This window comes from Podarcis cretensis (assembly GCF_951804945.1).
Source record: "Podarcis cretensis genome assembly, chromosome: Z".
NCBI lineage: Eukaryota > Metazoa > Chordata > Lepidosauria > Squamata > Lacertidae > Podarcis > Podarcis cretensis.
This window is the reverse complement of record NC_137184.1, coordinates 8,088,489-8,102,035: the sequence shown is the minus strand read 5'-3', so window position 1 is coordinate 8,102,035 and position 13,547 is coordinate 8,088,489. Positions and strand designations below refer to the sequence as shown.

The 13,547-nt window shown below is 47.6% G+C and overlaps 1 protein-coding gene across 3 annotated transcripts in view; it reads right to left on the bottom strand.

The window, feature by feature from the left end:
- Positions 1 to 12,606, bottom strand: part of WHRN (whirlin) — a 123,340-nt gene extending 110,734 nt beyond the window's left edge. The window contains exon 1 of one of the 3 annotated variants that reach the window (XM_079962017.1): positions 10,875 to 12,606. In XM_079962017.1, coding sequence (XP_079818143.1) covers positions 10,875 to 11,699 — 825 coding nt within the window. In that variant the 5' untranslated portion in view covers positions 11,700 to 12,606. The remainder of the gene's footprint in view (positions 1 to 10,874) is intronic. The other 2 variants (XM_079962015.1, XM_079962016.1) reach the window with 2 other exon arrangements.
- Between the last annotated feature and the right edge of the window lie 941 nt (positions 12,607 to 13,547).

Here is a 13,547-nt window from a genome sequence, read left to right as displayed (position 1 = left end):
GAACTTGCCATTTGACTTTTTATTTCATTTCCTCACCCCACCAACCCGCCCCATGCCAGTCAGCCGTTCCCGTTCACCAGCCCCCTCACACCCTCAGCTTCTCTGCAGCCCTCCTGCAATGACTTTGGCTCGCCGCAGTCGGGACACTGCAAGCTCTGGGCTGACAAAGGGAAAAGCGACCCCACCAGCTGCCCGCCCGCATCGTTGTCAAGGCAGGGAAACAAACCGCCAGCCATCCGCACACGAGCACGCCAGTGCCCAGGGCCGGATTTAGGTTTGATGAGGCCTTAAGGTACTGAAGGTAATGGGGCCCTTTATATGTCCAGCTGTCCTTTGTCAACAACAAATTGTCACGTGTTTTTGTGTTGAATATATGCTATATGGTAATTTATGGACCTGATAGGTATCTAAAGCTATTTGCACATAACAAAATATGTATTTTGTCAAGGTAATTGTTGAACTGAAATACAATTAAGAAGAAGTATATTAATAGTGAAATGCACACTTATCGCATTTATAAATTTTAAATTTATTGTTGTACATTGTTTTAAATATTTGTTTTCTTTCTGGGATTGTACCCCAAGAGTGTTTTATAAGCTGGTCTTTGACCATAATAAATTATAATTATCTATCTATCTATCTATCTAGTGAAATACAATTAAGAAGAAGTATATTACTAGGGAAATAATTAATATATACTATTGCTGTATGTAGGTTTTATATTATTTGTTTTTTATCTTTTATTTTGGAAAAGTACATCCAGTTTTTTTCCCTTTAAAATTTTTTTGGGCCCCCAATAAAGTGGGGCCCTAAGCTATAGCTTGTTTAGCTTATACATAAATCTGGCACTGCCAGTGCCCAGCCACTCTTGTTACTCGCCACCCAGCTCCACACACTGCAGACCGAGCAGCTCACTCATCCTCTCTCCTGCACCCGCTCGCTCCAACACAACGGGCACCAAGCACACTGGCAACCCAGATGTACATCCAGAATATAAGATCATGCGGGGCAAGGGGAGGGAAGTGTGCATGCCACAGAGGATGAAAGGGGTCAAATCGCTGCCCGGGCTTCCAGTTTGGGGTGGGTGGGCAGTATATCTGAATCGTGTGCAGGCACACAGAAACAAGCAAAGCCAAGAAAAGAAACCCAGACTTTTTGCCCAATTTAAAAAATCCGCCTGGACAGAAATCGTGACCCTGAAAACAAGGACGTGTCCGGAGAAAACCCAGATGTATGGCAGCCCTGCTACCTGGCCACTGTGAGAACAATATGCTGGACTAGGTGGACCACTGCTCTGATCTTCTTACTGCTTAAAAAATTTATCATAGCTTAAAAACAACCCTGTTAAGCAGGGGTGGCACATCCTGTTTTGCCACTCTTGGGGCAAAATAGAAAGTGCTTCAACACCTGCCCTGCCACTTCCACTGGCACCACTCTCTCTGTGTCACCTGCTGCCTCCTCCGCTGATCTTGTTTCACAAGTTATCTTATATGGAATCTTGCAGGATTTTTGCAAGATCTCACTGGAAATTGGCACAAATGCCAGCACTACTTTGCTGGTGGTGGAACACCCACAGGGGTGCCACGTCAGAGGCTTTCACCACCTTGAGGCGGCTGCTTCCCTCTGCCTTGGTGGGTAGGCCAGCCCTGCTGGGAAAGCTGACAAGGCCCATCTACCCCAGCATCTTGTTTTCTCCAGTGGCCAATCATACACCTCTGAGAAGTTAGACGAGGGCTATGGCTCAGTGGTAGAGCATCTGCTTTGCATGCAGAAGGTCCCAGGTTCAATCCCTGCCATTTCCAGACAGTGCCTGTCGTCTCCAGGTTAAGAGTGGTAAGACTGGGGAGTGAACCCTGCCTGAAGTCCTGCAGAGCCACTGCCAGTCAGTGTAGACAATTCTGATTTGGAAGGCAGGAGGTCCTTAAGGCAGCTGCTCAGAACACTTTTGCACATTCCTAGCTTCTCTGAACATGGCAGCAATATGCCATTGCTAAGAGAGCCCATTGCAAGGGCTGGGAAGGAACAGAGAAAAGGAGTTCAGGCAGGACATGATATTAACACTGCAAGAATGCAATTAGTGTCTGTGTTGGGTGTGTGTGTGTGTGTGTGTGTTGCAATGTAAATAGCACCTAGGAAAATGATTGAACAACCACTGTCACACCCTGGTGATGGGAGAGAAATAAAAACATTCCTGTTCTGTCACACCATGCATCAAGGTGATAGGAAAGACCTTTCTCTGCCCAAAACCCACTGTGAATCAGAGAGGACAAAGCTTTGCTAGATAGACAGAGTCAGGCCCATGGGATAAGGTGGAGCATGAGCCAATGACTGGTAGGGGAAGCTAATTCTGGTTTTGTTCCCGCCTCCCTCCTCCCTGCAAAGCTCTACAAAGGGAGACACTGAGACTATGAAAGAGGAAGCCAACACACACACACTGGGCTCATTGCAAGAAGGCAGGCAGACGAGGGCTGTCTGGGAGCAGGCTGAGGTTGTTGGGGCAGTGCTCCATTCATCCTAATGGACCAGCCTTCCTTTACTGCTGCTCTGAGTTGGGCTGTGCATCTTAATGAACTAATATGCATTCTTCCCAAGCTGTACTTCTAACCATCAGCCACTATCATCCACCCCACTGCAATTCTTTCTCTGCTAGCTGCAGAACACACACACACACATCCCAGTGCAATAATTTTACTTGGCTTTTAAGTCTTTAAAAAGAAACCATCAGGGTTTTCTACAGGAAATCATATTCAATCAAAAAAGGAGTGAGTTTCTTTCCAGGCTGTTAGTAGCATCCCATGTAAATCATTTTGATTCAACCAGCAAGAGAAGTTCTAAAAGGCATGCCTTTAGACTGTGTGTTCTAAGTGCAATATACAATGTGACACTAGATGGGGATGGTGAGCCTTATGGAAAATTCAATGTGTTTGTGTGGTGTGTTTTTTTTTTTTAAAAAAACACGCTTTTAAAAAAGCATTTTCAGAATGGTTTTGATATGTGCGTAGATTCAGCCTGGTTGTACAATGGGGTGAAATGGTACAGAAATGTTCTGGCAGGAGAGCCAGTGATAGCCAGGAATAGCCAGGGCCTCCATTCTCCCACTGAACAGTTGACAATTTCAGAACCTGCTAATTCCCAGTCCCTGTTAAAATGAAGGGCAGCAGACACTGGCCTCTGCCATCATCCAGGAGATAAAGGGTAACTGTGAGGCTGCATCCCCCAGCTCCCAAGAAAAATGGCAAAGGGCAGATTAGCCTGGCCAAATCCATTGATCAAGAGGAAGGAGCAGTTTCCTTCTTCCTACCTGAAATAACTGGTGGCTCCAAATGCTGATTTGGGCTCATTCATACTTCTGCTTGTTCCATGCCTAGAAAGCACAGGTCCAAGTGGTTTTCAGTTGACCCTGCTCTTTTCTTGGGGAAAACTCACTCTTTAGCTTTAGCAAACATCAATCTAGGGAAAAACCCAATTGATATTTGCTTTGCTTGAGTGCTAAAGGTTGGGTTTTGAGGATCAAGCAGAAGTCTGGATGAGCCCCAAGGCTGTTGGTGTGTATATATGCATGTATATGTGTGAGTCTGTGTGAGAGAGTGAGTTTGGGGGCTCTTTATATTATCACAATCTGTTATAAGCTACATCATGAATGTGGTATATAGAACTTCGAAATTATTTCTTGGAAAGCAGAACAAGGTACAGGAAGTCACAGAATTATTTTTTTCCATTTCTAATTACTAAGCAGGTTCAATTATATAGCAAGAATACTGAGCACCATCGTATGCTTAGCCATGTTCCTATCAGGTTTTCCAAGTATTTTACGTAAATGCTAATCAGTCAAGCATTAACATCACATTTGGAGGGATAGCAAATAGAATCATTATCACTTTAGAATCAAGTAAGCTGAAGTGCATGATGTGGAACAGAATCCTTCCCTTGCACTTTCCCCGCTTCCAGCTTGCTGGCACAAAAGAATCCTTCTGACATCAGTATACCTAAGCTACTTTTGTCCAGCATTTACCAAAGTGATAAATGCTGGTTATTTTAATGAAAGGTCATCTCTTTTATTGTTGCTGCAGCAAGTTCAGTTTGTGGGGTAGCTTATAGCACCCAGGGAAGCTAAAGCATCACCTATGAGATTGCCAAACTGCAGCAGGGTAAGTTATGCATGTAAAGTCACAGACAAACCAGAACCAGGCATCAGTAATCAGTCTGAGTCCCAAAAAGGTGATCTATAGGCTAGGGGCAAAATTAGGCTTTATTTCACCTGGATTTGGCACACATACCCACACCCACACGGAGCCTCAAAGGTGTCCCTCTGGAAGCTCCACCCAGGGCAAAAAAACCCAGCTCCCCCCACCCCCGTAGTTACAGCCCTGCCATAGGCAATGACAGAAAGTAACAGCCTAAAGGTTAGCATCAGCTAAGTTATGGTATCTTGTACCAGGGGCCTATAGACCTGCGTTATTCCAGCAAAGGCTGATACAGCCTATCTCTGAGGTAATGCCTAATGCCAGCTGTCAGTGTTGAATGGTGTTCTGAGAGACCCTTTGATTGAGAAGTATGAAACCATTGAAGCTTAAGCTTAAGGCACCCAAATCTCAGAGGGGCCCCAGAACCACACTGCTTTTTTAAAAAATGGGTCCAGTTGACCCAATTGAGTGGCATGACTCAAATTGTTTGTTTTTTTGTTGTATATATTTAAACAATCCCAAAGTTTGAGAGTCAGTAGCACAGCTGTTTTAAAAGGTTGTTGCAACAAACCTGTTGAAGAAGATAACAATGATTACCCAGACCTTGTTGCTGATTGTGAAGGGGACCCCATAAAAGTTCAAGCTTCAAGGCTCCAAAATGTAGGTCTGCCACTGAGTCAGAGTCACACAGAGGTTTGGGGCTCTTGTGCATGCAATTCATCATGGGTGTGGGCCTGGGCCAGAATCTTTAGGCACCTGTCCTCTTATGGATTTTTTTTTTTGGGGGGGGGGGTGGCTCAGTCTCTCTTGGACTCCACTCAGGCTTCATCACTCATGGTAAGCCGGACCCCATCCCAAGGCCCCCGGGCCTCAAAGAAATTCCCTGGAGTCAGCCTTGGCAAGCCTCACCTTGTACTCTCAGGATTGTCAAGACTGATGACAGGAGACCCTGCCTGTTCCTTCAAGTCTTCAGTCTAAAAGAGGTGCAGTGCGTCCTCAGGAATTGGGTGTCCTGCTCAGAGGACAAGGCTGGGCATGACATCTACGTTGTTGGCACATTGAGAAAGACTAGGAGACAGGTGGATTGTTATACACAGGCTGAAACCCCTTAAGAAAAGAGAGAATGTATTAAAAGGAGCTAGCTTTTGCAAGCTGAGTGGCATCTCAATATACTTCTTTGCCATATTTCACTGATGTACCAGATCATAAGAGCAGAAAGCAGAAGCAGCAGCAAAGACCCATTTTGCCATCTCTCAAACGTCCCTTGCAGCATTTCTCAAATTGCTGTTTATGGGTGGTTCTGATGTCTTACTCTTTCCCCTTCACTGCCAAAGATGCTACAATTGTGCTTCAGGCAAGATCGGTGGGTGTTCTGGGTACAAAAAAGAGTCTTGGTGCATGTCTATTTGTGAGAACCTTGTCTGCAGGGTAACAGTTCATCATTACTGGCCAGAAGCAGCCTGTTTCTTCAGCGTGACAAAAAGACCAGAGCAAAGGAAGACAGGCCACTGGTCCATCTAGCTCAGTATTGTCTGAACTGACTGGCTGTGGCTCTCCAGGTTTGCAGCCAGGGAACATTTTCAATTCTACCTGGAGATGCTGGGGATTGAACCAGGACTTTCTGTGTGCAAAGTAGATGCCCTACCACCGGGCCATAGCCCTTCACCAAATATACAAATATGCAAAATATGCATTGTACACAAGCAAAAATGTACAAATATGCACCCAATCCACTAGGAGCTTGCACCCTCCCACTCCTAAGCTCAGGGACGCGGGTGGGTTAAACCACAGAGCCTAGGGCTTGCCGATCAGAAGGTCGGCGGTTCGAATCCCCGCGACGGGGTGAGCTCGCATTGCTCAGTCCCTGCTCCTGCCAACCTAGCAGTTTGAAAGCACGTCAAAGTGCAAGTAGATAAATAAGTACCGCTCTGGGGAAAAGGTAAACGGTGTTTTCATGTGCTGCTCTGGTTCGCCAGAAGCGGCTTAGTCATGCTGGCCACATGACCTGGAAGCTGTACGCCGGCTCCCTCGGCCAATAAAGCGAGATGAGCACCACAACCCCAGAGTCGGCCACGACTGGACCTAATGGTCAGGGGTCCCTTTACTTTACTCCTAAGAACTCAGTTTTGATTACAGAAGAAACATTCTTCCACTTTTTAGAAGGACTATTCTGTCATCACCTCCCTAACTGAAATAACAAACATACTAGGATTGTTGTTTTGTTTAGGATACTTATTGAATAAGTGAAAAAGATTTTAATAACTGAATCTTGGCATTTTTTTCTGAGTTCTTATGCTTCACAATTGCGGCTTGTGCCCATTAAGGTTGGTAAGGCAGAAGACAGGGAAGCCAACAATAGGCAGAGCCAGAGACAACAACAGTTGGAGGCAACCCATTCTAGTTTTCTTCCCATCCTTCTTCCTGCTGAGTTCTGCAAGGAAAGAACTGAGACTAAAGAGAGAAATCTGATGGCCAGGTCCATTCCCTGGGCTGGTTGTAAGTAAGAAGGTAGGCAGGTGCTGGCTGAGAGCAGACTGAGTTTGGTGGGGCACTGCCCCATTCATTCTAATGGTCTGATGGACCAGACTCAGGGCCTACAACACCATTAGGCTGGTACTTCTCCTGCTCCACCGTGATGGAGAAGTGGCACTGGCACTGACATAAATTTTGGCAAGATCTCACCCATTGCCAGCAAGAATTCACTGAAATTATGTGAGATCTTGTGGAACGTGTGAGATCTCACCAGAAGCCAGTGAGCTCTCACCTGAAATCCACTTCTCTGCTAGCAGTGGGGCAGGTGATGTAGGTAGTGTGGTGGCTGCCACAGGCGAGAGGGGGCACTTCCCATTTTGCCTCAAGCAGCAAACTAGGATGTGTCACCTGTGACCAGACTCCAGTGCAATAAAATGTTGCAAAATCAAGTTCCAGTCAGCAAGCTTGCCCTCCTCCACTCCCCCTTCCAGTTAATTTTCCATCTCTGCTACCCGCAAACAATGATAACAGAGAATTCCATTACCACTGAAAGCACTCAATTCTCATTCATCTGTTTTGGATCTTCCCTTTAGGTCTCATCTCAATGAAAGATGGTTTGAACTTCTGCAAAGGTGGGAGTTGCTCCAAACCTGCTGATACCTCTCTTGTCTGTGGGCAGGTACTATTTGGGCTGAATGAGCATCAGCACACATTACCAAACATCAACAGAAGGAAAGATTATTGTGCTGAACAATGGTATACTTTGTGGGAAGAATTAATAAGAGAATTTGTTTGCAGCCTATGATTATGATTATGCACTAATTATGAGATTAATCACTAGGCAATTTTTGAGGATTTTTAGGGTTTGGAAAATCTTCATGCGGCATAGGGGGACATATGGGGGTGGGGGTAGATGGAATAAGGAGAAAGGGAAGGAGATGGATCACCCTGCCAATTGGCACAAGTTATTTGCCTATGACACCAGCTGGCAGTGGCATAGCGTGGGGGGTGCAGGGGGGGGCGGCCACACCGGGCGCAACATCTGGGGGGGGCGCTCGCACTGGCAGCTCTCTGCCCCACCTGGCTTACTCACTCTCTGTCACTGCTGTGCGAATCCGAGCCGAGCCGCCGGTTCGCCGCCCACTGTGGAGGGGGGGTGCCAGGCGTGTGGGTTAGGGGGCACAAATTACTTGCCTTGCCCAGGGTGCTGACAACCCACGCTACGCCACTGCCAGCTGGCACTGCCTTCTTCACTCAGATGATGGGGATGTACCTGGAGCAACTACTGTTGTTACTGGACAACCCCTAGATTATTGTCATGTATTCTGTATATTATAGATTCACATAAATCCCCCCCTGTGGAATGCCCTCCCATCTGAAGGCAGCCTTGTTTAGGGAAGTTTTTAATGACTTATGTTTTAATGTACAGTGGTACCTCGGGTTACAGACGCTTCAGGTTACAGACTCCGCTAACCCAGAAATAGTACCTCGGGTTAAGAACTTTGCTTCAGGATGAGAACAGAAATCGTGTGGCAGCAGCAGGAGGCCCCATTGGCTAAAGCGGTGCTTCAGGTTAACAGTTTCAGGTTAAGAACGGACCTCCGGAACGAATTAAGTTCTTAACCCAAGGTACCACTGTATTTTTAATCTTTTGTTGGAAGCCGCCCAGAGTGACTGGGGAAACCCAGGCAGATGGGCGGGGTAGAAATATTATTATTATTATTATTATTATTATTATTACTACTACTACTACTACTACTACTATTATTAGAGAGTTGGTAAGGACACAATGGTCATCTAGTCCAACCCCTATACAATGCAGGAAACGTAACTAAAGAATCCCTGGCCACCCAGTGATGGATGTTTAAAAACCTCCAATGAAGGAAAGTCCGTCATTTTCTGAGTGAATCTGTCCCCCAGTCAAACAGGCCTTATCATCAGAATATTCTTCCTAATGTTTAGTCAGAATCTACTTACTTGTAATTTGAATCCATTGGATGCAAAGGGCAGGATAGATATGTATTGTAGCTAATGTTGTTCATCCCAAACCAGTGGTGGGACAGCACTGGATGGCATCTGCATCCAGTGGATGCAGAGTAAATGGGAGCAGGTATTCAGTCAATGTCTGAACAGCCCAAGGGTGAATGGGAAGGGGGCTTTAATTCTCTCCTTGCGATACTCTGATTAAAAAATAACCTCTCCAGAGCCAATATTCATATTTCAAGGAAAGTTTCCATTGGTGCCAATGGAAGCATTCATTGAAACTGAAATTCATTCATTCATAAAAAGGAATCCTATGCCTTAAAGTAACTTGCTCCACAAAGCAGCTTTCAGATCTCTAAGGGGGGGGGGGGGACCTCCACGTAACAATAAAATATGAAAGCACAAAATACAGCGCAAGGAAACAGTAAACCAGCATAAAAAGTGAAGTGCAGAAACTATTTTTAAAATAAAATGGATCATAGAAGAATATGAAAACATAAAAAGATGAATGGGGAACTGAAGAAATGCAGCTTATTTCATTTTGTGGGATCCACCCTTTTTGTTGAATTTATATGTCTCTGTTCCACTAGAGATAGTTTAAATTGTTTTTATAATTGTCATGGTTTTATAACTGTAAATTAGGTTGTAACTCACCCTGGGACCTTATGGTAAAGGGCAGGTTCAAAAACCAAGCAAGCAAGCAAGCAAGCAAGCAAACAAACAAACAACAAGCCTAATTTTGGAAGGCTTGGGAGAAAATGAAAGATTATTAAACAAATGTCCAAAATGTGGCAATCTAACAGAAGAGAATGCCAGAGAACTGGTGACACAATGCTAAAAACACATGCTCAGGTAACAGTATGCTTTACCCACAGGGATACACAGGAACACAAGAAGCTGCCTTACAAGACCATTGGTCTATCTAGCATGGAATTGTATGCACAGACTGGCAATGGCTCTCCAGGATTGCTCCCAATCCTACTTGAAGATACTGGAGATTGTACCTGAGACCTTCTGCATGCAAAGCGGATTCTACTTTAGTGAGCCATGGCACTTTGGGGTATGCAGCACCATCAACAGATCTCTACCCATAAGACTAAAAGACAGGGATGAGATGTAGGGAAGAGGTGGCTTCTCAGATATCCTGGTCTTAAGCTGGATAGGGCTTTATGCCCCCGTAATAAAACCTTGAATTTAGCTCAGTAGCTAAAAATAGCAGCTTCAGAGAGAGGACTTTTATAAGGACTGTGGCAGCAAAGGAAGAGACCCCCTCCACACCCTTTAGCCAAGAGGATGTTCACTCATTCCCCTAGCTACTATTTACATTGCAAACACACATTTTTATATCCTAACCTTCCTTCAAGGAAATTAGGGTGACCTATAGCGGGGTTAACTCTGTTCTATCAACTTCCATGATTAATAGCTTTCTATTTGATTGCAACAACTCTGAAAGTTATGCCAGGCTGCAACCATGTGACTGGTTGAAGCCCCCAACTCCTGCCCATGTTTGCATTGGCACACCTGTGTCTGCCTGGTGGAACTGGGCTCCTTTGAAGAGATGGAAGGCATCTCTATCAGTGATCAGGATTGTGTAAGTTTCTTGATATAATCCCCTAATTAGTCTTCACTTTGGACTACAACTCACATTACTCCCGGGTGATGGAAGTTTAGTTCAAACCATCTGGAGGAAATGACCCTAGTGAAGGCTGAACTACTTCAACTTTCCTGGCCATGCTGTTGGAGTTGGAAGGGACCCCAAGGGTCATCTAGTTCAACCCCCTGGAATGCAGGAATCATAGCTAAATAATCATTGACAAATGACCATCCAACCTGTTTGAAAACCCAGTGAAGGAAATTCACCACCTTCAGAGGCAGCCCATTCCACTGTCCAGCAGCTCTTAGTGTCAGAAAAAAATTCCTAGTATTTAGTCAGTATCTCCTTTCTTGTAATTTGAATCTATTGGTTTGGGTCTATCCTCTTGAGCAGAAGAAAACAAGCTTGCACCATTTTCCTTGTGTCAGCCCCTGTAGTCCAACAACATCTGGAGTACATCAGGTTGGAGGAGAGCTGCCATGTGCCCTAACCACTAAACCACCCTGCCTCTATCACCCACCTAAACACCTCAAGCAAAGTACTACAATTACTGGAAGTGACTTGGACCAGCAAAGGCAGAGGCTGTAAATGACAGCCCTAGATACCACCACCCTGTCAGCCTGTCTTGTGTCCCACCTTACCTTGACGGCTTCAGCGTGGGTCACCTTGTCCAAGGGCTTGTCGTTGACTTTCAGGATCTGGTCTCCCACCCGGAGGCCTTCCTTCTCAGCCAGGGAGCCTGGTTCCACCAGGGAGACATAGATCCCGACTCCGTGCTCAGAGCCCCCTCGGATGCTGAATCCTAACCCTTCCTGGGCCTTGTTCCTCCTGAGGATCACTTGCCTGATCTCCCCGCGGAGTTCCTCCAAGCCGGAGGCGCCCAGGGGAACTGTCCCGTCGAGGGTGGTGCTGAAATCCTGCAGGGTCTTCCGCGAGGCGAGAGCGGGGGGCCAGAAGTGGCCAGTCTGAGTGGGAGACGGGGAGCGGGTGGCCGGGGCTGGTGTCGGCAGGGTCCGTGCAGATCCAGCGCAGTCGAGGCCCGCGCTACCGGAGCTGTTGGCAGGCAAGAAATCCGCCTTCAAGTAGAGCCCCTCGGAGGTGTACTGGTCGAAGAGCAGCTGGTCCGAGCGGGGGATGACTAGACGCAACATGGGCAGGAGCTGCCTCTTCTCGGGGCCGTCGAGGAGGACTTTGAGGGTCTGCACCAGATCGAAGACATTCCTCCGGCAATGATAGACGTTCAAGCAGTGGATAAACTGCTCCTTCTCCGCCTCGTTCAGGAGCAGGTTAAGCGCCCCATGAAGTTTCCTCACGTTGGCCGACAGCAGGCGGATTCCAGCTCCGGCCGCCGCCGCCCCTGGCCCCAGCTGGCCCCCAGCCGCCGCGCCGCCGAAGGTGTTGGACTGGGAAGACGAGGCTGCGGAAGAGCACGATCCCAGAGACATGCGATCCAGATCCGCGCTCATGGCCCCCCCTCCCCAAGCGACAGGTCTTGGGCAGCCAGTGGAAGGCGCTCGCTAATGGGAGGGGGAGGAGGGAAGTGTCAGGACATCGGAGGGCAAACTCGGGAGCTGCTGCCGGAGCTTAGACGGGAAGAGGCTCCGGTTTCGACTGGGGCAACTCCGCTCTTTTCACCCTCCTTGGCCAGAGGGGAGAGCCGGAGGGAAGGACAGCCATAGAGATAGGGGAAGGAGAGGAAGAGGAGAGGAGAAATCCCTTCCGTTCTCCTCCTTCTCGGAGCCGCCGAGGGAAGACTCAGAACTTCGCGGTCTCTCCGAATCTTCTTGCCGAGTTTCCGCCACTTTTTACGTAGAGCGGGCGCGATCTGGGCTGGTTCCGAAACGCTCCAGCGCTGCAGGAGAAGTCACGGATCTTGCTACTCCCTCTTAAGATAAAAGGAGCGTCGAGGGTCTTCTGTGGTATATGATCCTCTCACCCTCTTGCAGGGAAAAGAAAAACACACACACACCACGGAGAAGTAGCGCTGGGGATTTGCGGTGTATGCGCGCCGGCGGCTCTTATGTAGATCCTCTCGCTGAGAGATCGCCTCTCTCTTTTTGAGCGTGAAGTCCTGGCCTCCCCAATCTACTCTTTGTTTAATTTTGCAATTCGTCACAATATATTATAAAAGAATAAACACGCGAAGCGAAGAAACAGAAATACTCGACGGCCTCTCCTGCTTCACACTCTTTGGTCTTTGCAAAAGAAAAGTCCCTTCCTAAGGAGCTGACTGCTGCGCTGATGCCGCTAGAGGAGGGGACGGAGGGAGAGTTTTCTAAACTGTTGAGCGGCTCTGCTCCGCCAAGCTGCCAGCCTGCCTGCCTGCTGGGGCCAGCCTCTTGGCAGCAGCTGCTCAGGAAGTGACGCGCCTTCCCCCGTTGCCAGGAGACGGTCCGATACAGTCCGGCTCAGCAGAGGTGAAGGTACTCGCGGAGGAGGAGGCGGGGCGGGCGGCGGGGAGCCAGGGCTCGCTGGCTGGCTGGTCTACCCAGGCAACTTGGATGGCAACACCTGAGGGAACTGCCTGCAAACATGACCTCCCCCCCGGGCCTTTAAAAGCTGTGCGGCAGGCGGAAATCCAACGGATGGAGTCTCTCGTCACCAGCTCCTCCTCCCGAAAGCTATACGAACTGGACGCTTGTCTGCTAAGCGGCATTCCAGTTAGCTAGGATGCACCTCCTTACAGGGCACTCCAACATGGCAGGTGGAAAGCTGACAGGTGAAGCTTTTCTACACTACTTGCAAAACAACAAACAAACCATCTCTGTACTCTGTGAAGTTAGGTGAGGCAAGGATCCAGGTGACTACCATAATACAGTTGTGTAGCAGGCTTTTTAAAAAGTGAGGGCTGGAGTCTTGCTGCATTCATTGAGTTCCTGTTTTTTATGGCCTTGGAGGTAAAGGAAGCCAGGCTAGTTTCAAGGAGATAAAGGCAGCTTCCGGGGGCAGCTGAGAAGGCAATTATTGGCCACCTCACTGCTCACTCCTAATTCTAGAAGCAGACTGCCTCTGAATGTGGAGGTTATACAGGGAGGTACATCTTTGAGACAGATCTGTTCACTCGAGCACTATTCATTTCAGATGTCTACTGACACCTCCAACCCAAATGTGTGGGGCACAGACTGTGGTTATAAGTGATGAAAGAAAAGCACTCTGCACATGCTCTCTTTGAGGATTGGGGTTCCATCAACTACAACCCACCACCACCAAGCAATGTGGTTTTTGGGACAGAGTGTCTGTTCTGCAGAGAGAAGGTCCCAAGTTCGGTCCTGGCATCTCCAGGTCGGGTTGGGAATGTCCCCTCCCTGAAACTT